This window comes from Chelonia mydas, chromosome 2 (assembly GCF_015237465.2).
Source record: "Chelonia mydas isolate rCheMyd1 chromosome 2, rCheMyd1.pri.v2, whole genome shotgun sequence".
NCBI lineage: Eukaryota > Metazoa > Chordata > Testudines > Cheloniidae > Chelonia > Chelonia mydas.
The window spans coordinates 243,027,956-243,055,107 of NC_057850.1; the positions used below are offsets into that span (position 1 = coordinate 243,027,956).

The 27,152-nt window shown below is 42.9% G+C and overlaps 1 protein-coding gene across 2 annotated transcripts in view; it reads right to left on the reverse strand.

Annotated features, from left to right (window-relative positions):
* Window positions 1-27,152, reverse strand: part of RNF32 (ring finger protein 32) — a 56,310-nt gene that overhangs the window by 12,143 nt on the left and 17,015 nt on the right. For both annotated transcript variants that reach the window (XM_043541559.1, XM_027823895.3), the window contains exons 4-7: window positions 16,537-16,679; window positions 12,723-12,755; window positions 12,107-12,231; window positions 11,786-11,894 (exon numbers count right to left, since the gene is read on the reverse strand). In XM_043541559.1, coding sequence (XP_043397494.1) covers window positions 11,786-11,894; window positions 12,107-12,231; window positions 12,723-12,755; window positions 16,537-16,679 — 410 coding nt within the window. The remainder of the gene's footprint in view (window positions 1-11,785; window positions 11,895-12,106; window positions 12,232-12,722; window positions 12,756-16,536; window positions 16,680-27,152) is intronic.

The following is a 27,152-nucleotide window of genomic DNA, read 5'->3' on the forward strand; positions in this document are numbered from 1 at the left end:
CAGAAAGAAGAAGAGTTGCCACCATACTGTTCAGTGCAGGTTCACAAAGTGCCATGTATTGAGAATCATTGCCTAAAACTGAACTAGCCTTGAAAATATTTGTAATTGAAGCTGCCATTTTTGAATCTTTGAACAGCATCATGCTGCTAAACAGCAACAGTGGAATTAGCAGTATAAAGCCCCAGTGTCCAAGTATTACACATTTTCCATTTTGCTTTTTTAAAGGGGGGTTGAAATTAAAAAAGGTTGGATTTAAACAATTTTGTTTAAATATTAATCAGTGTTATGACACACATGCTTCTTGAGATTGCTACTGCCCTTGTTTCCAGTCATAATTCTGATGCTTCCTTATTGTGTCAAGTTTCGTTAAGTGGCATTTAAAATCAAAAAGGTGATTCCAAATCACCAGCAAGAACTGACTCAAAAACCAAAGCAGGAAAGAGAGAAGAAGCCAAAGAGGTGCAGCAGGTTGCCTTTTGTAGTGGCAGGTACAGATAGTATCATGATAATTATACTTGCATCTGGTGTGTTGATTTGTATATTGGGGAATGCATAGGAATTGCCATACTGGATCAGACCCAAAGTCATCTAGTTCAGTATCCAGCCTCTGACAGTAGCCAGTATTGGATGCTTCAGAGGAAGGTGTAAGAACACTGCAGTAGGCAAATGTGGAAAAAGCTGCCTTCTCCCCTGCCCCTTCCCCCACATTAGGGCTCATCCTAGTCTCTAATAATTGGTGTAAGACTCAAAGCTTGAGGTTAGTATTCCTTCCAAAATGTTTATTAATAATGACTGTGGATGTTCTTGGTTTCCTTATGAAGTGTCCAATACTCTTGAATCCCTATACTCTTGGCCTCGACCATAGGTGACAGTACAAATTTCTTATGGAAAAATCAATCTGCAAAGAGTTAAACTTCTTAGCAGACATGTGAGATAGCATATTTAAAACTGTTCAGGACCCTGGGACTTAGCTTTCAAAACTGTGGCGTTTTGGGGATCAGGACTGTGGGACATTTATTAGTAAGAAGACAAGTTAATATTATGGGGTATAACAGTTAATCCTCAAAAACACTCATTCTGGAAAAATCTATCCAGGTATTTACATGGCTCCCCCTTACCTAGTATCTGAAGAGGATAGTCTCCAGCTACCAAACCTTCCATTTCTCCCCAAACTAAATTTAAATGAGACCTTAAGGTCTCTTTAAAAAATAAAGCTAGTTCTCTTTAGTTCCATCCTGCAGGTTTTGTAACCATTACAAAGGCCTGCAGTAAACATTAAATTGTCAGATTTTTAAGGCTGGGAAGTATTTTTGTTGCAGTAGGGCCCAAAGGCTCCAACCATGACTGATGCTCCATTATGCTAAAGGCTGTACAAAACGCACAGGAAGATGTAGTCCCTGCCCCAAAGAGCTTACATACTAATGAGATGCAACAAGTAAGTATAACAAACTGTGTTAGGGCAGAGAAGACAGAGCAACAGTAAAACCTGGACTGCACACACAGTTTTACCCATTTAGCTAAAGGTGTGGGTTTTTAAATCAGTTTAGTTAAACTGGTACAACAGTGTGTGGATGATCTTATGTTGGTTTAAACCGGACATCGATTTAGTTTGCACCAGATATGAGTGTCTACACAGGGGTTTGCAACAGTTTAACTACATTGGTTTATGTGTGTAGTTAAGCTGCTGGGGGAGGGGGCATAAGGCAGGATGAGGTCCTTGTTACTCAGAAGTTTTTGGCAGCTTATAGGGGATTGTGGCTTCATGGGAGGTGGGTTTGGTGGTTGTCGGGGAGGTGTCAGGTGGGTATTTGTCACTGACTAATCTGGAAAGTTGGGCTGAGCTGCCTGTCACTTGCAACAAGGGAAGAGAGAAAACTGTGAAGGGCTGAAAGTGGAAACTCCCCAGGCTCTTTTTAGCTGGCTACTTCCAATGAGCCAGATTCACTCCAGTGTCCTAGCTCCCAAGACAGAGGTTAATTGCCCTATAGAGTATCTGGAGTTCTTAGAGATGTGTCCCCCTACAGGAGCTCCTCTTGAGGTGCACATGCACCCCACGTTACTTCAATCAGAGATTTTTGGCAGCAGCGTTCACTCAGTCTGCACATGTACCTATCCTTATGCTCTGTACTGAGGGTATATAGATTGCAATGGATAAACTGTCCTTAATTAACTTCTTTACCACGAATTCCCACAGAGACAACACTCCAAAGCAGGGGGCAAGGAGGGTGGGTAGTGGAGCACCCATAGGAACACACATCTTGAAAACTCCAGTTACTGTACAGGATAAGTAACCTCTCTTTCTTCAAGTGGTGTCCCTATGGGTGCTTCACTTGAGTTGACTTCCTAGCGGTGCCTTCTGAAGGAGTTGGGAGCTTTGCAACTCGATCTAGAACTGTTTGCAGAACCAAAGACAGCATCTGCCTGAGAAGTGTTAACTAGGGCATAGTATCTGGAGAAAGTGTAGACTGAAGCCCATGTAGCGTCTCTGCCTATTTCCACTACAGGGACATCTTTTAGCAGAGTAATGGACGTGGACTGAGACCTAATCGAATGGGCTATGATTAGGGTGACCATCTGTCCCGTTTTTAAAAGGACAGTCCCATTTTTTTGGACTTTTTTCTTATATAGGCACTTATTACCTCCCATTTAGAATGTCTCTGGGTTACACTGATGTTCCTTTAGCTCTGTCTGCAAGAGATACAAATAGAAGCTTAGAAGGATCTGGTCTGTACAAATAGCATGCCCGTGCCCTCCTAACATTTAAGGTATGGAAGGCAGCATCTTCCCTCATCCGATGGGGTTTAGGATGAAATATAGGGAAATGAATATTTTGATTTATATGAAAGTCTGAACTGACTTTAGGTAAGGATGCAGATGTAGTCAGAGGCACAACTTATCTTTGAAGAAAACAGTGTATGGGGGTGGGGAGGTCAGCCATCAGAGCTCTTAGCTCACCAACTCTTTGAGCAGAAGTAATGGATGCTAAAAAAAGGCAGTTTGCATGGAAAGGTGTAAATGTGTACAGGTAGTCACTGGTTCAAAGGGAGGTTTCATTAAAGAATTGAGACCTAGGTTCAAGTGGTCTTTCTGACCTGCGGAAAAAGGTTTGATAACCCTTTGATAAATCTAGAAGTTGCAGGGTGAGCAAATGCCAAGAAACCTTCCACAGCTGAGCTAGCTGCCCGATCAACTTTAATGCAGCTCAGTGAAAGACCTCCTTCAAGGTGAAAAGGTATTCTAAAACTTTAGAAATGGAAGAATCGGCAGGACATAGGTGTTAGGGAGAACAGCTGTGCTCAAATATTTTCTATTTTTGATGGTAAGTTTTTCTGTGGACTCCATTCTACTGTTAAGCAGGACATCCTGAATCGACATCCAGCTACAAGGCTTTGAGTCATAAAGTTTTGAGGTTGGGGTTAAGAACACTCCTAAAGTCCTGCGAGAGAACGTTCAGGAGAGGGGTCAATGGTAGGCTTGATGACCGGCCGAGAAGAGAGCTGGAAAATGTAAGGGAATCGGCTAATTTGGTACTATCAAGATGACCGTGGCTCGGTCTTGTTTGAGTTTTGTTCAGGACCATGAGGATTGGCGGCACTGGAAGAAAGGCATATAGAAGGTTCTTTGACCATGAGAGGATAAAGGCATCTCACAAGGAATGATGGCCCAGACCTCCCCTCAAGCAGAAGTTCACACAGCTCCAGCTAACAGTGGTGGTGTCAATGGTAGGCTTGATGATCGGCCAAGAAGAGAGCTGGAAAATGTAAGGGAATCTGCTAATTTGGTACTATCAAGATGACCGTGGCTCGGTCTTGTTTGACTTTTGTTCAGGACCATGAGGATTGGCGGCACTGGAAGAAAGGCATATAGAAGGCTCTTTGACCATGAGAGGATAAAGGCATCTCACAAAGAATGATGGCCCAGACCTCCCCTCGAGCAGAAGTTCACACAGCTCCAGCTAACAGTGGTGGCGAAGAGATCTATTGCTGGAAATCCTCAGGAGAGTAATCTGTCTGAGTGTGGATTTGTTGACTTCTCACTTGCACTTGAGTGAAATGTCTGGGGAGGACATTGGCTATGGTGTTTTGAAAGCCAGGCAGGCAGACTGCTGAGAGAAAGATGTGGCAAGCTATGCACCAATTCCACATCATCATGGCATCTGAACAGAGGGAGGAAAATCTTGCCCCCCACCCCCCCGACCACAACAATCGATTTATATAGTACATCCTGGCCCTGTTGTCTATCATTATGTGAATGGATTGACCTATCATGGGAAAGAAGTGCTGGCAGGCATACCTTATGGTCCTGAATTCTGGGATACTGACATGAAGGGTGCACTGTGGGCAGTGCACCCACCCTGTGCAGTATCCTGTAGGTGAGCTCCCCATCCAAGGATAGATGCATCAGAAACTACTGTAAAGGTGGGAGGGGGTTGGTTGAAAGGAACCTGAACGCACCTTGTCCACATTCTTCCACCAGTCGAGGGAGACTAATATGTGACAAGGGACAGAGAGCAACTTGTTCAGACTGTTCCTGTCAGGAGTACAGACTCACCTGACCCAAGTTTGGAAGGAGTGCAGGTGCAAACGGGCATGTAAGATGATGAAGGTTCAACGCTGTCATATGTCCAAGAAGTTGGAGGCAGGATCTCATTGTGACCTGAAGACTTAGTTGAAATTGTGCAGTGAGTTCTGTCAAGTTGTGTCCCTGGGTAGATAGACTCTGTATGTTGTAGCATTGAGAATGGCTCCTATGAACTCTATCCGCTGCACAGGTAGGAGGAAGGCCGTTGTGATGTTGAATTGAAGACCGAGCCTTGAGAACAGAGGTGACCTTGTTTACTGAAGTTTGAACCACAGTGTAACAAGGCTCCTTTAAGAGCCAATTGTCAAGATATGGAAAAATGTTTACTTTCTATTGACGAAGCTGCATAGCAACGACTGCCATAGCTTTCAAGAACACTCTGAGGTGGTAATATTGATGGTAGTCCTGGCCCACTAGAAAGTGTACAAACTTCTTGTGAGAAGAGTGTATCATAACATGAAGGTATGCATCCTGAAGGTTGAGGGTTATGAAATAGTCCCCCAGATCAAGGGATGGGATGATAACTGCAAATGTCATCATCTCGAACTTCTGAATCTTGATGAAGGTATTCAGCATCCTGAGATCTAAAATCTGTCTCCACCCGCCCTTCTTTTTGGGAATGAGAAAATATTTGGATTAAAATCCTCTTCCCTTGTACAGTGGGAACTTGTTCAATGGCTTCTAAGCAGAGAAGAGACAGAATCTCCTATCTCACGAGAGACTTATGAGATTGGTGCCTGAAAAGGATAGAGAAGGGGAATGTGAGGGGGGGCATAGAGTGCAAGTGGATGGAATAGCCTGATGTTATAACTTCCAATACCCATCTGTTGGTAAATCTGCTCCCATGAATTGTGGAAATCGGAGAGCCAGTCTGCAAATAATGAGAGAATAAGCTAAGCAGAATAGTGCAATATCAGATCAGAATCATGAGAGTGTTCCAAGGCATCCAAAGGAGCTCTTCACAGATGATTCCTGCTGTGTCAATGGGGTTGTAATGGTGAATGCTTTCCCTTTGTATAGTCTGGGTCTCTTCTTAGGTGGCTTAGGTCCTATGTGGTAGGTGGAAAACAGGGATAGACAGAACCTCTGAGTTGTTTGAGACCTACTGAAACTATTTGTTTGCAGGAGTATATATACCCAGCAAGAAAAGGGTAATTCTAGAATCTTTCAAGGAAGAGGAGGTTGCTTACCTTGTACAGTAACTGGAGTTCAAGAGTTTCAAGATACGTGTGCACCTGTGCACTCTTGACTAAAGACTTTTGTCAGCAGCATCTGCAGATCCGTGCCTGAGCCCTAGATACCTTTGCGCTCCAGTACCAAGGTATATAGAAAGGAGGTGGACCTGCTGCCAACAATGGAAGTCCAGTGAAAGACTTTGAGGCAGAGGGGAACGAGGGCGATCCTCGTGAGAAGGGTCTCAGAAGACAGAGGAGGGGACTGAACTGGATGGAGTAGGCTGTAGAAATCACCTCTAGGATCCATCTGTCTGAGGTGATGAGCTCCCAGAAAGGTAGAAAACGGGAGAGTGATCCCCATAAAGGTGGAGGGGGAACAGATGTAGTGTAGAAGCTGGAGCAGAAGACAGTTTGTGACCCTCAACAAGTGGGTCAAAATTTGTTTTGATGATGTCACTGACTGGGAGATTGCTATATAAGATGGCCCTTTCTTAGCAAACCTGGGCTTCTTCCTGGAGAGTTCAGCCACTCTCATGGGCTGGCAGCAGACTTTGTGAGATCATAGAGCTGTCTGTGATCTACTATATTTTCTCCTTGTTGCAGCTGTATAAATGTCCAGAAATCATAGTGTTGCCCAGGAGTATTTAAATGAATGAAAGGACCATCCATGGTATCACTAAACAACCTGGGCCTCTTGAAGGGAAGGTACTCGAAAGTATTTTGTACCTCCAGGGGGAGGCTAGAGGACTGCAGCCAAGAAGCTCAGTGCATGACTGCTGCAATAGCCATGCAATATGCAGCTGTATCGATGGCATCTAATGAGGCATGAAGAGATGTCTTGGCAATTATCTGGCCTTCTGTTATGAGGGCTTGAAATTATTCCCTCTGGTCCCGAGGCAGGTGTTCAATAAAAGATGAAAACTGAACAGTTGGTAAAATCATATTTTGCCATCAGGGCTTGATAACTGACTATTCTGAACTTCAAAGAAGCTGACAAGTAGCTCTTGCAGTCTAGCAGATCCAGTCATTTTAACTCATTGTCAGATGGCACTGAGCAGGACTTATGTTGCTTGTTCTGTTAGTTAACAGCCTTGACAACCAGGGGGTTGGGTATAAGGTGGGAGGAAAAAATATACTCTGAGACTCTGGGTGGAATGTAGTATTTTTTGTCAGCCCATTTATGCATAGGTGGTATTGTAGCTAGAACACGTCGTACATGCTGGGGCCACCAGAGCATTGTTGATGGGCAAGATGATTTTTCCGTGAGGAGATGTAAGAAGGATGTACAACAGGGAATTTTGGGGTTCATGTATTTCTTCCAATGAAATTTGCAAGCTCTCCGCTATATGTTTCATAAGGTGTTGAAATCACTGACAGGATGATGGAAGAGGCATGACAACTTCATCTGGAGAGGAGGAGGATTTGTTGAAGGTGGTGTTTCTTCTTCCTCAGTTGGTCCTTGCTCCTCTATAAGATCCTCCTGTGGAGTGGAATCCAAGGGCAGCAGTCGTTGCTTGTAAGAGGGCACTCATAAGATGTGACCCTGTAGAACTAGTCACCTTAAGAAGCCCAGGGGTTCCAATAAGCCCACCGTGGTGAGGAATAAGGGAAGGAGGCAGGGCTTCAAGGTTGTCCTTCCCAAGGTTGCCAGGTATATCTCTTGCTGGGAGTTTCCTCCTCAGTGAGTACCTGGTAGTCGAGTTGGTACTGGGGCCCGGACAGGGTCCTGAGATTGCACTGGTATCCTCAAAGAGATTGTGTGGGGCTGGTGACCACACTGGTACCAGAGACTGAGGCATCATTAAATATGGTAGGGATTGGAGGGTAAATAGGCTCCAGGAGGTGAGTTGGTACTGGCAGTGTGTGTCTTTCGGCACCCCTCAGTAATGGTGATTCAGGCTCTTCCAAAGATTCCAGTGTCCTCATGGAATAGGAACCTGGATGGTACCGGGGCCTCTAGACAGGGATGCTCAGGAGTCAGTATGTTGGGTGGTATTGGAGACAATACTGAACTGTGATCAGTGTGCCCTTCACATTTGGCTACAGAAGACAGTACCAATGACCATTTCAGCTTGGCTCTGGAGTCCTTGTATTCCAAAGACAATGAGTCTAGTGCTGATGCTGTTCTAAGTTGTTTACCTGACATTTTCTTGGTACGTGGCTTGGTTTTCTTAGCTGGTGCCATGATCTCAGAATTGGAAGGGATGAGAGCCTCAGCGCTACCCTTATCAGGATATGAAGTCTCCTGAGACCTAGCCCGAGGAGATGACTTTCCCACTTCTCTATCCCATTCTGGAGAATGGTATCTCTTCTTCTGAGAGGGTCTGGATGATTGTGAAGGGCCCTCGGGGTCTTTTACTGTCACAGCAGAGCCAGTCACCAGGGCTCTGATCAACTAGATCCAAGATACAGGGGGTGAACTGGATCCCACGAGTCTCAGAGAGTGCTCCATCAACAGGAGGGGTTTTTTTAACCTGCTTCTGAACCTGAGCAGATTTCACAGTTGGAGAGAACATGAGTCTCTCCCAGGCAGAGGAGGCAGCTTCAATGACTATTCCTGAGGGGAAACGACCCACGGCAGGGTTTGAAGCCCAGACATCGGGCAGGGTTTGAAGCCCGGGGTCTTGGGCATAACTGCACTTGAGTCTGTGGACTAAGACTTGAGAGGGTGGGGAAAAAAAGACCCTTATCAGGCAAATGAAGAAGGGAAGGGGGACACTAACCCCCAAAGTGTATACCATGCTAATTAACAAAAAATAGAAGAAAATGCCAAAAGAAAAGATGATGTGAGCGAGGTAGCAAGCTGTATAGCTAGCTAACGAACACAGCAATGCTCCATCTCAAGTCTCAGTCTTGAAAAGGAACTGGAGTGGCAGTGGGTCTAGGAGCACAGGGAGGTCTAGGGTGCAGGCATGACCCACAGACGCTGCTAATGAAAGTCTCCAATCAAGAGCGCCCCTGGGCATGTGCACATCCGAATGTGGACTACCCGCAGGGACACTGCTTGAAGAAGAATGTAAGGACTAATCTGTGGGCTCACTGAATAATTTGAGGCCATTGAAGGAGAGGTTCTCTACAGCATTTTGGACCTTACGCAGGAAGCCTGAGGACTGCAGTGATGATGCATGGCACATGACCATGGCTGTGGAGATGGAGCGAGCTGCCCTGTCAGCTGTGTTAAGGGGCACCGGTAAAGTCATCCTCACCAGGAGCTGTCCCTTCACAGTGACAGCCTGAAATTGCTCCCAGTGATCTTGTGGGAAATGCTCAATAAGATAATTAAATTTGGCATCGTTGATGTGACTGTTTTGTAAGCATCACCCGGTAATTCACAATTCTAAACTGCTGGGGGGCAGACGAATAACTCTTGCTACCAAGTGAATCAAACACTTCTGGTCTATGTCGTGTGGGGTAGCTTTTGAATGGTGCTGTCTGTTCCATTCATTAACTGCATCCATTCCGAGGGTGCTGGAGACGGGATGAGAAAATAAAGACACTGAGCCCCCACCAGGATGTAGTATTTTTTATCTGCTCTCTGGAGCTGTCAGGGGGCAATGTCAGGGGTTTGCTAAATCATTTTTGGCAGGCTTCAACTGCACTTTATTCACAGGCAGGCCTTTGGGATTTTTTTCTAATGGAATTTGGAGGGTGTTCGCCACTCTCTTCATCAAGTCCGGAACCGTTTGAAGTCATCTGCAACAAGCAAAGGAGGCATAACCGCTTCATTTGAAGATGATGATGATATGTTTGTTTGTAGAGTATGCTCCTTGTCTGCCCCCCTTTCTTGCTCCTCAAACATTTCCTTCTGCAACGATGATTGCTAAGGGGAATGCATGAGAGTGAGGAATGCTGTCTCTGGTGTTCCACATGAATGCTATGTGCCTTGGAAAACTACTGGTGATTATAATGCTCAGTGGTCTCAGTATGGCCCTTGAGGCGGCCCCTAAGAAAATTGGGGAGGCATCTAGCCCTGGTCATATCCAGGAGGTTGTTGAACCACCCTAGGTCATGGAGACAGCGGAATGTCCTTGGGCTGAATAATTTCAGGAGAGTCAGGTCTGGGTAACCAGTGAGGAGAGCCCTGAACTGATATTTGAGAGTCTGAAGAGCTCTCATTTATATAGTGTAATGGTGGAGAAGATGAGGGTGCAGTGAGGGTCTGACTGTGTGGGAAACTAAGAGGTACCAGCGATCCCTGAGGTACCAGAGATAGTGCAGGTTTGCGATACCGGGAGTCTGAGTTCAGTAAAGGAGACTCAGGCTCATTAGAGACAAAAACAGGTCCCTGGAGAATCTGAACTTCTGTGGTACTGCATGGGCTTGTGTGAAGATCTAGTGAAGAGGTAGAAAGCTGTGATACCGAAGGAGGCAATGACACTTGTGGAATTGCCAGCTGAGGTACTGATGCAGCAGTTGGTGCAGGCAGTACCAACTTCTTAGGTACAGGATCCTTATTTCTTGTACTCTGCTCATGCTTCAATGCTGCTGTGGCTTTGGTACGAAGTGATGGGAAGCCTGCAACTTATATAAGTTTGTGGACTTTGATCTGGAAGTCTTGGTACCAGGAGCACTTGAAGCCGCCGTCGAAATCTTTTTAGGAGTACGGGGTCTCTGCTGCAGCAGGTCTTTTTAGAACAGTGTTCTCTCTGAGGAGATTTCATGGATCTCCTAGATGAAGTCTTCCCTGTATCTCTAACAGGTCTCAAAGCTTCAGCAGCTGAGCGAGCTGCAGAGGATGATGGGGCACGGAGGTCACTCAGGATATGTCTACACAGCAAAGAAAAACTCATGGCTAGCCTGTGCGGCTGTTTCATTGCTGTGTAGACTTCCAGGCTCGACCTGGAGCCTGAGGTTTGGGACCATCCCACCCTGCAGGTTTTCTTTGCTGTGTAGACATACCCTTAGAGCCTGCTGTACAAGGATCCAAAGGGGGTGGTGCTCCATTATTAGAAGATGGAGTTTTATTTCTCTCTCTCTCTCTCTCTCTCTCTCTCTCTCTCCTAGAGCAACTTTTGAAAGTTGTGCAGAACTTACATAGCAAGTATGTGTATATCCCCAAGGTGGCATATACAGTGTGAATGGCCATCACTAACTGGGAAGGACTCCCAGCAAATGAGGCAAGGTTTGAAGCTTGCAGATACAGGCATACCCCAACAAAAATAGGCTTCCCTGAGGACTTCCCTGACTGTCAAGAGGGATTGGGCGGGGAGGGAGAGGAACGTGTGTATAGCAGGAACCAAAAGCCTTGGCAAACTGGAAAAAAAGAACTGCACATTAACTAACTAAAGAAATAAAAGGTATAAACTAGAAAAGAATAAAACTGACTAAAAACTAGTTAACAAGTAGAATTGCAAGTGAATGCTGAGGATGCTCCTTCTCTGGGCAAGGTGGTTGAGAAGGAACTGAGGGGAATTTGTCCACCACAGTCCAATATACCCTCAGTACAGGGCATGAAGATAGCAACAGTGTATACACACACCAAACAGACACTGATGCCAAAAATCTCCAATCAAAGAAGCATGAACACCTCAAGTGGAGCCTCCATAAAGACACTACTTGAAGAACTAGCCTTGCTTCTGCTTCTTGTTCTATAGGGAGAGAGCCCCAAGGTGATTATTTTCTCACTTCTGAGCTGGATTTGGAGGATGTGTAAGAGTGTTCTGGAACTGGACTCTCCAGTCCAATTTTTGGAGTAGTTATGAAAGACCAGTGACTAATAACGAAATCTACAATTCATTTATTTTACTACCATATCTGCTTAATGTACTTCTACAGGAAAAACAGATTCCTGGGATTTATAAGAAAGGGAAAGAAAAATCCAAAACGAAAAGAAATATTGTTATTGAGGTAAGCACAGGTTAGGCCTTATGTAAAACACAGTCTGTGTTTTACATAAGGCCTACATTACAGTGTTTGTCACTCTTTGCCCTTAGAAAGGGACTGACTGAGGCTTTGAGAATGTTTGATTTAATGGAAGGCTAGGAAAGAACAGAACATTAACTGAGACTGAAGAAACAAATGCAACATACCTTTGCTTCAAAGAATTTTTTTCTTAATTTGCTATCTTGAGGAGGTACTGTTTTTCTCAAGTTTTTATACCATTTTCTAACAATATACCCTCTCCAGCAAGCTTGGATTCTGTTGAAAACAAAATGTCGATGTTCAACAAATGCAAACATAAATTTAAAGAGAACAAAATACTTACCTGAAACATAATCATTTGAAATTTTTCAAATATTTAAATATTTACAGTGCATCCACCAGTGCTGAATTTTCAGTATGTAACTTGGAGCAATACGGCAAAATAAATGTTGTTCAGTGACAACAGCTCTATTGGAAGTAATCCTTACCTCGTAATACACTTTATTTTAAACAGACGCGCCCCATCATGTATTACTCTGGTCTGATACTGCTTCTTTCTACACAAAGGACAGGTCTTTTTACCTGCAAACTTTTCAAAAGCTTTCAGGCATGCCTAGAAAAATATTATTTAAAAATGTAAGTAGTAACTTATAATTTTTAGATGTAATGTTAATTTTTCTTCATAAATAAACCAGATTCACTTTAGATTACACTACGTGAACATTTTTTTCCCTTTCGTGAATTCAAAAGAGCATATATTTACAAGAATATACATTTATATCAATAAACTCCTGGAAATAAGCAAAAGGATGATAGATCTTTTTAGACTTACATGGAGTGAAATATTATGAATTAAGCTATCTGTCACTTCCATGTACATAATTAGTAATCAGTATACAAACGTTTGGGTTTCCCTTGTATGCAAAATATACCATTGTAAAACCGGAATAATATCATCTGTAAATTGTGTTTCTAACAGTAAATGATATTGAGTCAAAATGCCTTCTTGCAAAACCAGAAATAGTGCTTACAGTAGATTTAGAGTATTTAAATTACAAGAATGCTGTATTGCATGCTTTAATAGTTAAACCAGGGTCTACTCACTCTGTGAAATACATGGGAACATGAAAGCAGCACCTATTGTTCACAGAAAAAAAAACAAGAACAGCTTGAAGTTTAAACTAGTTTAAACGCTGAACACCAAAAATACATGAAGTAAAAGAAAAAATCTGAATGCAGAAATGTTAACAATCCTGCTTGTTGGCAGTACTGCAAAAGACTTCTATTGAAAATGAAGTTTAAATATTTGCAATTTTTATTCTAAAAAGAGAAATATAAATGAACAGCAAAAAAAACTTCTGAAGGAAGCAACTAGAAAAATAAAGTACAGCTCAAAGAAACAAAATGGTCATTCATTAATTTTGAACTACTTCATATAGAGAAGCCCATAGCAAATGGGGGGAAGGGGAGAAGGAGGAGCCATAAAATGACAAGAGAAAATACATTTAAAATAAAAACTGATATTTCCCCCCCAGAAAACAGTTAAATTTCAACAAGTGCTATGCAGCACACACAGCCCTCTCAGAGAAAGCGTGCTCACAAGCTTCATGCAAACTTCACCTTTTTCTGACCCAAACTCATATCAAATGGTAGTGATCTCTATTCTGACAAAACGTACAGCATTAGACAAAAAAGGCAGTTGGTCCTTAGTGGAAGGAATAACTGGGGAAGGAGTGAAACTAGAACAAGTACTGTGCATTACTGAGCTGGCAAACACAAAAGGATTAATGGCTAAACAGCCAGCTAAAGGAAAAGCTTTCAGATACAGTGGCTTTTTTCCCTTGAGGGAAGAAATTTAATGAAACATGCAGGACAAAAAGAATTCCAGAGGCATTTCCCTTTTTTGTGCCAAATCTAAAGTAATCTTTTCATGAGTGCTGTCTTTTGCTCTCTCTAGTTAAAACTTAGACCTAAAGGGTAGCCAGACTGCCTGAGTTTAGCAGAACAGCCTTGTTCTTCAAGGCCATACCACCTATCTTTGTGCAATTTTACACTTTCTTTTAAATAGGTAGCAATGTGGTAAAAGGCAAAAAGTAAATAATCAACCTCTAAAACTGAAATTTCAACGCACCCACTGCCCCCACCCCAGTTCAACAAACAAAGCAGAAAAATAACCCAAAATGCAGAATGAAAGAAACTTACAAGCAACTTTGAATAATGGTTTTCTCCTCCTAATTACCGTTAACATCTGTCTAAAGAACAGCACTCATCTTTAGCTAGTTACTTGTCCTTTTTGTTTAAGTAATTCTAAAATTATACATGAGGGAATATTAATAAAATGTTTAGTACAATTATGCTTAGACTGCACATATATGATGTATAAAACCATCAAGGTAAAATGCAGACATGCCCTCAGAAATTGTGACTAAATGACCAAGTTGTATTGGGGACACACCATTTTCATGAACTCTGTGGACACAAATAACTAAAGAACTAATTTTTTAAAACTAGCATCACAAGAAAACAAGACAATTTTTTTAAAGTAAATTGCACAATCAATAACTACTGTACATTAATAATTCTGATGAACTAAGGTTAAGGCCTTAGCCACTTAGGCTATTTTTGGTTGGCTCAAACCCCAAATGGGCACAGACCTATGGAAGTTTTGCAGGACTAGATATAGAGGTCTATTAGTTTTTTCCCCCCTAGAGTAATATTTTCAGCAGCAAAACAATGTCCTATTAAGCATTCTATACCACATCTCTCTCCAGGGCAGTTTCAGATCTGGCCATATAATGGTTGGAAAGGCAATCAGATATTTGAGTGACAGCTAGGGATTCCACTGAGCATGCTCAATAGAATCCCCATTATCCACATGTGGGGTATGGGTTTTTCTTCTGACTGACCAGAAATTTCTTAGCTACAAAACTGTGTTAAAATGGCCTCATCTGAAGCTACTGCTCTTTCCTGTCTGACAGGTCTGTTACTGAGGTTCATCAAGAAGATTTCTAAGAATAATTGGCTTCTACCTCTTCTGGTACCAGCAGACAATATAAACAGCCTTAACAAGATGCCCTTCAGAGACTAATACTTTGATTTACAGAAGAGCAAGAACTAGGCCATGCACAGCTTATCTGCTTCAGTAAACTTTTTTCCTTTAACACCTAATTGCCTAGATTACTTTCACTCTACCCTCAAGTAAGTAATGCTGTAAAATGCTGAGTAGTTTTCAACTTCCATTTAAGTCAAGGGGAGCTGAAGCTGCTCAGTACCTTATGGAGCTGGGGGCTGAATGCAATGATGCCCAACAGCGTTACACCAGCCAAGAGAAGAAGAAATCCTCAACTGTGTTGAGACTTTGAAAAGAGCTAAAACTGGGAACTGAAGAGTACAGGAAACGACAGCTTAATGTGTATGAATAAAAATGAGGGGTACTTGTGGCACCTTAAAGACTAACACATTTATTTGGGCATAAGCTTTCGTGGGCTAAAACCCACTTCATCAGATGCATGGAGTGGAAAATACAATAGGAAGATACATATACAAAGTACATGAAAAGATGGGCTTACATATATGTATGTATATATATCTTCTTACTGTATTTTCCACTCCATGCATCTGATGAAGTGGGTTTCAGCCCACGAAAGCTTATGCCCAAATAAATGTGTTAGTCTCTAAGGTGCCACAAGTACTCCTCATTGTTTTTGCTGATACAGACTATCACGGCTACCATTCTGAAACCTGTGTAGGAATAGTTTAGGATCTGGGAATGCCAGGATCTCTGAGCAGCAGGAGCCTGCACAACCTAGAAAGTCAAGGATGTGCTCTAATGATCCTTTAAATAGGCAATATAATTGACATTCTCTTAGTAAAAGGGAACCAGTGAAAACAAACTTTATAAAAATTATTTGTGGAGCACGGACAGTGTGTTCAGTGATGCAGAGCACAAAAAGCAGACATGATTTCTGTCCCAAACAGCTTGCAATCTAAGAACTGGACTCTGCAAACACTTATACAGATCATAGTGAATACCACTTTCAGATGTTCTATTGATTTCAGTAGGACTCCACGCGGCAGTAAGTATTTGCAGAGCCAAGCCGTAAGATAACAAAATAGAATTTTCACATCTAGGTCACTAGTTCAAATCCACCCAAGGTCACTACTGACCAAAATTCACTATCTTATAGTTTTCAGAGTACCAGCCGTGTTAGTCTGTATTCGCAAAAAGAAAAGGAGTACTAGTGGCACCTTAGAGACTAACCAATTTATTTGAGCATAAGCTTTCATTGCATCCAATGAAGTGAGCTGTAGCTCACGAAAGCTTATGCTCAAATAAATTGGTTAGTCTCTAAGGTGCCACTAGTACTCCTTTACTTTTATCTTATAGTTGTGTCTCATGAAATGAGTTGATGTCGGTACTCTTCTTTATGGACATGGCTCGACAACACAAAAACAATCACCCCAACTTGTATTTTGACTGACAGTCTTGGTAGAGGTGTCAGAGGTCTGGATGAAGACTGAACTCTTTTCTGACCTCTAACAGAAAGCTCTCTCTGGATGAGGGTTGTGACACACACTGGGTGCTGCAGGAACTTTTTCACTGCTATCACCTTTGTTGAATTTGTTCTTGCACAGTCTTTAAACTTTAGTTCTGTCAATCCAGTTCATTCCACAAGTACCAAATTCATATAAACCAAAATAAAATGGAAATAAAGCAAATGAATAAGTGTAGCAAAATAAGTTACGCAACAGGCTCATTAAGTCAACAAGTATCTCAAGTTGGAATCTCTCATTTTTTCCTGTTCCAACTAAAATTTTCTAGTATAACTAACTTTGGAAAATGAATAACTAATAATAAGTGAATAACTGTTTAAAGTATGTTTTTGTGCAGAATACACTCCAAAAGTTATAAATGTACCTGTGGTTGAAGTGCAAATTCTTCCCTACATATTGCACAAGGTTGCACAGAATCTCCCTGTTTTATGGATCTTTGCTTTACTTTATCCCACTCTTCTGCTGTTAGTGGCAAGGAAGGAGGATCAACTAAGCCCAATTTCTGAGCTACAGTGAAAAAAAAAGACATCGATAATTCTACAGGATTAGAATTTTTTTTCGCATAAACCTCATTGCTATGTATCTATTTAAAATACTGTGTACAAATTTATAACCAAGCTACATTCCAATCTATCATGGAGTATTCACTACAGACCTGATTCTGCAATGTGCTGAACTTCACTCAACTCCCAGTCAAACCAATGGTAGCTGGGCATGCTCACCACCATGCATGAGATGTTTAGCGCCTATCAGAACTGGGCCTTGTTCAATGTATATGATTGAAGTAGAAACATATTTTTTCATTTAAATTTTTTACATTCAGGTAATATGCATTTCCTTATCTGTTAATAGCTACTTAAGGGTTATTAAACTTAAATGCATAGTGCCTCATATAAAAAACAGTGCAATTTCAAAACCTTTAATACAAAATATTGTTGGAGTGTTTTTATACACAAGTATATTAAAGTATATGGAGATACAGTTGAGTGGGAGTCAAACATGATGCTTAGTTTTCTGGCCTGAGTGACGGGACAATAAGGGTCCAGACCATAGTGACTGAGAGGAAAGAGGGCTTGCAGAGAAAAGAGTAAGAGCTCTCTTATGGGCATACTGAGCTGAAGCCAACGGCTTGATATCTACACGGAAATGTCAGGAAGACTGGATGAAATTTTAGTTTGAACAGGAGTGGAGTGCTAGATGTGTGAATAGTCAGCACAGAAATGATACCTGAACTCATGTTTGTGAATGAGATCACCCAGAGAAGTTGTATAGACAGAAGAGGAGGGGGTTGAGTCATGGAGCTACTTGGGACCCACACAGAAAGCTGGAGGTGTCACAAGGAGGAACCTCTGAACAAAATACTGAAAGAGCAATTAAAGATAAGACAAGAATCAGGAGATGTAAGAGTCATGAAAGCCAAAAGAGGGCGAATTTTCAAGAAAAAGGAGCATGGTCTACAGCACTACAGGCAGCTGACAGGTCAAGGAGGATGAGGATGGAGTACTAATTCTAAACTTTGGCCAGGAAGAGATTATTATAGACTTTGGGAATCATTTTAGAAGATGGCAGAAGGCAGTCTGGAGAGAGTCTATGATGGAAATGGAGGAAAGGAACTCCAAATAGCAGAGGTAGACAGAACATTTGGTGAGTTTAGAGATGAAGGGAAGATGAGATAGTAGTTGTAGAGGTAGGTATGGTAAGGCAATATGGGAAAGACTAAAGCATGCTTGTAGTGTGAAAGGAAGGAGACGGAGGAAAGTGAGAAGCCAAGGAGAGGGGCATAGGGAGTAGGGATACCAAGAAGTTGGGATGATAGGGGGTCACTGGTGCAGAGAAAAGGGTTAGAGGAGAGGAAGAAATAGGAAACTTCTTTCTGAGATAGAAGAATAAAAAGGAAGTGGGAGGGAAGACAGGGAGAGAGGAGGCCACACTGGATCTTCTTGACTTTCTCTCTGAAAAAGTCAGTAAGATCCTGTGTGGAGAGGGAACTGGAGGCAAGGGGGGTGGGGAGGTTTGAGGAGAGAGTCAAAGGGAGGAAAAAGGTGGTTCACCTTAAAACAAGACTATATGGGCAGCTCAGGATTCCATTCCTACATGGAGGAATCCTTAGCTAGTACAAAGCTGGCTTTAGCACCACCCATTTTGGCCCCCATCCAGTCCTGGGACTGGGGAGGTAGAAAGGTACAGCTGAAGATTCAGCCCATTTGTCTTTATACTAAAGAAAAGAGCAGAGATGTCTGTTTTTAATGCATATCAATGAAAAAAGTCACTTGATTTTTTTTCTGAAATCAAACAAATAAAGGCTTAAAAAATTACAGGACTATATAATGAAAAAAATTTAGTTTAAGGGCTAATTTCTTTTTTCTTAGGTGGCATACTTTGCAATTCTTCACTGAAAGGTTGGATCCCATTGAATAGCTACAGGGGTAGACTAGAGCTGGGGATCATATGATAAAGTGCTAAAAAGACTGACTGCATGGCATGAGTGAGAGGATAACCTCCAAAGCTGAAAAATGAGGTTCACATGCACCTATAGAGAAATGCATGTAGTTCTAGGATAACACTCAAACAAACACCATTACACTTTTAATCAAATATAAAAACTTTCCTTTTTAACCAAATACATATTTTAAAAATATCTCTTAAAATACAGTGGGTCAGATTTCTTGGCATGCCGTTTAGGAGAGAAGAATTTAACAGGTAAGCTGTACTTTTCTCAGTCAAATGACATGTCCAGCTATCCTTCATTGATATGGTTAGTGGAGACAGCCATGCATAGGCAGAAATAGGAATAAAAAATAAAAGTTCTAACCAGATAGACTAGAAAGAACTTTCTGCAGGTCCATAATCACATTCTTTTATTTGTATTTTGCTTCCACAGCATGTTAGATAAACTGTGCCTTGTGTCAAATGAAAAGCCAACTTGTAGTGCTCACTAAATATATGCAGACTTGACTATATGGATGCCTTGCAAATTTGTTCATCGGACATGCAGGTTCTCTCAATCCTGGTATAAACTGTGACTCTGAGTGCAGTTTTCACCAACACACCTTATAATCTTTGACAATGCAGCCCTTAATCCATCTCAATTAGGTGGATTTTGAGGTATTTTTACTTCTGCATCTTCAGTGAAAGGGGACAGTGCAGTAGACTTTTTAATTTCTTTTAGCAATATCCGATTTGCTCTTCTTACATCCTGTATGTGTGTTACTTCTTTCTATTTTAGGTATTCGTAAACACCCTATTGCCACAATAACAAAATATCTCACAATCGTTAATGTATTTATCCTCATCACCCCTAAGAAGTAGGAAGGTACTATATCCTCATTTTCCAGAAAGGGCACTGAGGCATAGAGAGACTGACTTCTCAAAGGTCATACAAGAAGTCAGTGGCAGAGCAGGAACTGAACCAGCATCCTAAGCTAGCACCTCACCACTGGGCTATCCTTCACCATACTGTACAAGAGATTAGGACAGAAATATTTGTGCCAGTTCTCATGGTGTACAAACAAAGTAGCTTGATCTGTGAGTGAAATGAGGCATGGTTCTGCAAACTATCTTTTCTGGCCAAAATAAGCAGTATTCTGTCATAGGGAGAACTCCTGACTCTGACATCCTGAGGACAGAAATGATTTTACGAGGAAGGCAATTTTAACTGAAAGGAAGAAGAGACATACCTCCCTAAAGTGCTCAAAAGGGCAACTTGTTAAGGCTTATTATATATGAACGGTTGTTACATTTCCAGGTAGGGGAAGTGTGCATCATGGAAGGGCTGACAATCTTGGCTGCATTGATGAACCTCCTTGTGGATGAAAATCTAGTTTTGTCTAATTTCTGGAATCTCGAAGGTTATCTAGTGATGCAGTTTGGATCTCGAGGGTACTACCATTTAAGCTGCATTCCAGTTATTCATTAAGGAATAACAGAATGCTGGAAATCTCACATTTGGGTGAATTTATATTCTTGTCTCTAACAGTGGCTGAATTTTGATCAAAACCTGTCATAAACCTAAGACGTAAAGTCTTTTCTAGAAGCTGAGAGTAGCAATGACTCATTCTGAGTAATCTTTTTTTCTTCTGCATCTACCTTTCAAAACTCATGCCATCAGACTTGTGTATCCAAGTCCAACAGCCTAATTTGTCCTGGAGAGAGAGAAGTTCCTTACACAAGAAGAATCGAGTTTCTAGCATTGCCACCAAGTACCAGCGTGTTTTAGACCTTTTTGAGGCTGTGTTATGATGTTTCTTTCCACTCTGATTTTTCTGGGTTATCTTATCTAAAAGAGGAATTAAGGTAGAAGACATACAAGATGCTCTTTAGGCAGTCCTGAGATAGATTCTACGGCTGTTACTTCTGTGTCCGTTTCTTTTGAAATACCATTTTGTCTTGACAATTCTTGGAAGTCTTGTGAATGCCCTAGGTTGACTTTGGGCTGGTTCAAGATCTCAGTAAGGTATTGGAGGAATTCCAAAGGGACACTCCATTCCCTTTGGATCATTGGTCTTTGGTTGAGCTAGTCCATTTTTGTAGTTTTTCAGGTGTATACAACTTTGATTCCACATTTTGTTCAGCCCTTTAGAACAATTATATGGCTTTGTGATGCGGACTGTGGCACACCCTGCCTGTGGAACCACAGCCTGACCTTATTAGAGAGATTCTTCCTTGAACGTGCGCTTGCAGTGATAAGATTAGATGAACTACTCTTAGCTCCAGAAATCTGATATGGTCATGTTCCTTTCTCCTGTGACCAGTGTCTTTGTAATGACTCCTGATTCCAGTGGGGACTCCCAGCATCTTTGCAACGGCTCCTGGCAAGCTGATATCCATTGTCAATAAGAGCGCCTTGCATGATTATTTCCCTGAATGATCACCAAAGTATCCACAAGCTTACTGATACAGAGAGTTTGGTAAATCTTTAGAGGCTTGCTGCGTGTGTGGTTCTAGTTCCTGAACATGAATTTTTGAAGTCGTTATATGTAATAACTTGAGTTATTGGACTTGACTGTGCATAATACCATCATCCCTAAAATTATCAAGCAGAGATCCTAAGATTAAACTATGAGGCTTGCGGTTGTGATGATCTTTCCTTTCACAGTGTGGTTCTCCTTAAAACAGATCTTTCAGAGAGGCTTTCTAAAAATATTTATTGATAAATATCCACCCACAAAGTGTAACATTCTCCTATCTCTGTGAACCTTTATGAACACTTCATAATTCTGCCTGTCCAGTATGTTTCAGTTGCTATCCGTGCACAGAGTCAGCTGTAATGTGCAGCAATTAGCTGTGGACAATGGCAAATGGAACAATTTAGTTGAACCCACCATCTTGAGCTCTGCCGTAGATTATGTGTGAGGAAGACTTCTGTATTTCTGACTCAAAGGACAGCTATGATTTTAATTATTAAAGAAGTTGTTTTATCTAGCAATTCCAGTCCTTGTGAAGAGAGGGAAGAGTTTCACAAAACTTAAAAGATGTCTTCAAAAGCTGAGTCTGGCTTTATGGTTTATCTCAGTTATAAGTTTATTTGCAAACTTTTATTCACGAGGCACACAGCTTTACTAAAAAAACCATGATTGTTCTGTAGCTAGTAAAAAAATTTTAAATATACTTAACCTTAGACATTATGCTTATTTTAATTGCTAAGTTTCTTCTTACTATATTTTATACTCTTTAACTATAGATTTCCATCACATCACACACAAACTTCTTGTAACTTTGAAAATAACAGCCTCTTGATCAAGCAGTTAAGCAATTTTATATGCTGCATTACCAACCCAAACTAGGTGGCAAAGAAAACTTTAACCAATGCTGCAGGCAGGTTCCCTTGACAGGCGTGTACATTTCCTAGTGCAGTATATATGTACTTTTTTTTCACAGGCTTAGGAGATCCTCAGCACTGTCCCTGGGCACTTTTGATACCCAGACACGAATCCAGCCCCTCTCAACAGATCCTGGAGCTCATAGTTCTGGGTGCTTGGAATTGCATCACAAATCCAGGACTAGAGGCAAAGAGACTGTGTATGAAATTAAAGTATTACATTTAGTAGTTTAAAATATTCTCTTCACTGATGAAAAATGCACTCTCCATCAACTTCATTGTAGTAAAATGCATTCCTCTATCAGCTTCATTGATGAAGTAAAATTTAGGCTTTAAAAGAGAGAGGAGAGATCCTGAGGCCTTTCTGTGGTCCAGGAGACAAGCTGTGGGAGCAAATCTTGCTTATAGCTCATCCAGTAAAGTGCTGAATTACTTAACTGGCTGAATTGTAAGCCAGTCCTTTTGACAAGAAATGTTCTCTCTGTTGAACTCCCTTATCCTTAAAAAGATACATTGTACAGGCCATTCTCTGTATAAAAAAAGTTGATGACAAATATATTATACCTTGTGATATTGACAGAATATATGGTAAAAACTGCAACATAAATAGAAACAATTATGACTGACATTTTCATAAATCAGAAATCTGCAAATTTAAATAGCCCACGTGGTAGTCTTCAAGTCATGAGAGAAGTTTTGCTGTTGTTTATTATCTGTATTGCAGTAGTTTCTAAAGGCCCTAAACATGGATCAGAATCCCATTTTACTAGGTGCTGTTCAAACATGTAATAGTGAGACAGTCCCTGCCTCAAAGAGCTTACGATCAGGGGTGGCGAGTTCTAGCTCCACGTGGTGCCTTGGCGCCAGCAATATTCAGAGCCCAGGGGCCCAGCTCCACCTGCTGCCCCCTGCACCTCCCCTGAGCGTCCCCCGGTCCCCCACCGCGCGTCTCCCCGGGGCCCTGGAGCAGAGTGTCCCTGGCTGCCTCTGCCATGCTGCCTCCCTGCAGCAACTGCTACTGCAGGGTCCTAGTGCCCCCCATCTCCAATGCCAGGGCAGACTGACTCTGAGCCTGCCCTTCCACCTCAGACCCTTTCGTTTTCCGGCAGGACCCTCCACCAGCACAGGGGACCCCCCCAGCCCTCAGTCACCACTCCTGCCCCATGCTGGGCAAGGAGGCAGCCCCATCCCTCACCCTCAATGAGGCTACAGTCAGGGGCAACAGCAGGGGAGGAGGTGCACGCAGCACCCCCTGGCACCCACCACGGGGGAGGCGAGGGAGATTCCTGGACCTGAGAGGAGCCCTAGGAGCACATGCAGTGACAGTGGTGGGAGTGAGTGTGCTGCTGGGGGGGGGGGAAGGGGGGCTTCTCCCCCAGAGCTTGCTGCTGCCAGCAGGGAAAGGGCTGGGGGGAGTCCTCCTCTCTGGCCCCTGTCCCAGAGCAGCCTGCCTGCACCCCAAACTCATGCCCAGCCCACACCCCCAGCCAGAGCTTTCACCCCCCCACTGCACCCTCAACCCTCTACCCTAGCTTTGAGCCCCCTCCAACACCACAAACCCCTCATCTCCAGCCCCAGCCAGAGACCTCATCCCCCTGCACTCCAACCCTCTGGCCCAGCCCCGAGCCTCTCTAACCCCCCAAACTCTCCACCCCCAGCCAGAGCTTTCACCCCCCCACCGCACCCTCAATCCTCTACCCTAGCCCTGAGCCCCTCCAACACCCTATCCCCAGTCCCAGCCAGAGCCCTCATCCCCCACACCCCAACCCTCTGCCCCAGCCCTGAGCCCCCTCCAACACCACAAACCCCTCATCCCCAGTCCCATCCAGAGCCCTCATCTCCCTGCACTCCAACCCTCTGCCCCAGCCCCGAGCCTCTCTAACCCCCCAAACTCTCCAGTGCCAGACAGAGCCCTCACCCCCTACACTCATACTCTCACCCTGAGCCCCCCTCATTCCCAGCCCCAGACAGAGCCCTCACCCCCTACACCCATACTCTTGCCCTGAGCCCCTCCCATATCCCAAACTCCTCATCTGCAGCCACACCCCACTGCCCTCACCCACAGCCCTCACCTCTGCACCCCCTCCCACCCCCAAACTACCTCCCAGAACCTGCACCCCAGTCCCCTGCCGCCGCCTAGGGCCTGAACTCCAGACCTCCCCCACCGAAACTCCCTCCCAGAGCCTAGGGCAGGTGGGGGGCGGAGTTTGGATAGGGGCGGGTTCTGGGCACCACCAAAATTTCTACACACCTGCCACCCCTGCTTACAATTTAAGTATAAGACAAGAAACAACATGTGGATACACAAACAGTGGGAGCACAAGATAACAATGAAGCAAATTTGGTCAGCATGAAAAGCAGTGGTCATAGCACATCATCTACCTAACCATACATTTTTTGTAGATATCATGATAGAGAAGAATTTTAACGAGCAATTTGATGAAGGGCAATGAGGTGGCTATGTGGATTTTTACTGTGAGCTCCCTGCTATGCATGAGGGGAGATATGGGAGTTAAGCACAAAGGTGCTTGTGGGAAATTTTCCCAAATGGGTGGCAAAGGCTGGCAACACTGGCAGAGTGGAGGCAGACGTTGATGTCTCAACAGAGAATAAGTGATGCTAGGTAGGACAGGGATAGGACAGAATAGCCTTAAAAACAAAGATGAGTCATTTGTTACAATGCAGTAGAGAAGAGAGAGAAAGTGGTGGGACACACACCGAGGGGTGGTACGGTCAAAGTGACTAGCCAGGAAAATTATCTTTGCAGCAGCATTTTGAATGAATACAAGTAGGGCATAATTGCATTTGTCAAGGCCCTAGGGATGGAGGTTGGAGTGTCAAGATGCAAGAATATTCATGTTTACCCACCAAAAGTTTACATGACAAATCCATTTGGCATTAGCTCGATGTTTCTGCTAAAATGACCAACAAGTGAAACAATTATAAATATTGACATTTAAATTGCACATCTTTAGCTTTAAAGTTAATGTCACTGCTGAGATGGGGCAGTACAGACCTGAGCTATTGTTTGACTTGTCTGCAGACTTAGGAAGAGAACATTGCATCACTTCACATTTTCAAGGTTGTCTTCACAACAATAAGAATTGGAAATTTAATTAGTAGAATGAAATATTGTATGAGGATACAATTATTGTGACAGATGGGAAAAAGTTATGGCAAAAATGTAAACAGTTTATTGTGTAAAGATATACTGAAGATTACATGAAGATGTTTAAATGTAAAAGTTTTAAATTTATTTTTTTCAATTTTAAATTACAGAAACAAATACTTTATAAAAAATTTTAAATGAGTAATTTAAATATTTCTGTTTTTCAATACATTCTTTGGAATCACTTGCACAAAAATCTATATTGGACCCTTTAGTTAGTGCTATGAATTGGGAAGGAAATATTTTGTCTTTCTTATAAAAACCAAATGAATACATTCCCACTTTAACTGATTTTCTTCAGCTAAGCCTTCAGCTTCCATAATGACTCTCACCATTTATATGAGGCAAATAAATATAAAACCCAAACAAACAGTCCTTTTAACTGACATGGAACCATAACCATGTGAACATATTATCACTACTCTTGTTGCCCCACTCCCTTTTGTCCTATTTGTTACTCATTTGTTGAGTCTAGGACACCACAGGAGGAAGGAGAACAGCCTGCTCTGCAGAGAGGAGACTGGCTCCTGACCACCTCAGCAAGTAGACCTAGCTCCACCTTCTAGATCCCCCATCCATCCCTGTACCGGCAACAGAAAGTGGGGAGGAGCCACTGGTCCCCAAGCCTGGGAGGCTCAGAGTCACCACAACCAAGAGGAAGAGGTATAGAGTACCGGTGATTGGAACTCCCTTCTGAAGGAGATGGGAGGATAGAATTAGAATTCAAAACAATCTTGACAAACTAGAGAATTGGTCGGAAATTAACAAGATGAAATTCAGTTAAGACAGGTACAAAGTACTGCACTAAAGAAAGAAAAATCAAATGCACAATTACAAAATGGGGAATAACTGGCTAGGCAGTATTACTGCTGAAAAGGATCAGGGGATTAGTGTCCAATTCTGAGCACCACACTAGGAAAGATGCGGACAAATTGGAGAGAGTCCAGGGGAGAGCAACAAAAATGATAAAGAGCGCAGAAAAGTTGACTTCTGAGGAAAGGTTAAAAAAACTGGGCATGTTTAGTCTTGAAAAAAGACTGGGGGGGGGGGAGCTGATGGATCTTCAAATAGGTTAAAGGCTGTTCTAAAGAGGATGGCAATCAATTGTTCTCCATGTCCACTGAAGGTAGCACAAGAAGTAATGGGCTTAAACTGCAGAAAGGGAAATGTAGGTTAGATATTAGGAACAACTTTCTAACAATAAGGGTAGTTAAGCTTTGTGGGCTTAAGTTTCGCAGGGAGGTTTTGAGAGGTTTTTCAGAACAGGTTGGACAAACAGAGATGGTCTAGGTTTAGCTGGTCCTGGCTTAGTGCAGGGGGCTGAACTGAATGATTTCTCGAGGTCCCTTCCAGCCCTACATTTCTACTATTTTATGAAATTAGGTCCTGACCTTGCAATTGATTCCATACAGGCAGACCATTTTGCCTGTGTGGAGTCCCATTGATTTTATGTAGTTCTCTTTGCAGAATCAGGGCCTTGAACTGTAAATTCTTTAGAGTATGGGCATGTGTGTCTGCAGAGCAGCTACCGCAATGGCAATGTGATCTTCATCTTCACTTTGGGCATTTCCACAACAAGAGATTAAATCATCATGATCTGTGTTTATCTCACTAAATTGTAAGATCTTGATGGGGAAGGTCTGTGTCTTTTTTAAAAAGTCTAGTCAAGAAGTTTTTGGGGGAAAGGGGGAAGCATAAGCGTCAGCTTCCTCCAGGCCCCGGGGGTGCTCAACCCCCCCTGCTCCGCCCAGGTCCCACCCCCACCCACCACATACCCCCAAATCCACCACCCCATCCCATGTCTTCCCACCCCTGCTCCACCCCAGGCCCCGCCCACACCCCTTCTCCCAAGTCTCCGCCTCTTCCCGCCCAGTTCTGCCCCCTCCCCTGAGCATGCCCCATTCCCGCCCCTCCCGCTTCCTCCCAGAGCCTCCTGCACACTGCAAAACAGCTGACTGCAGCAGGCGATAGGCACTGGGAGGGAGGGGGAGGA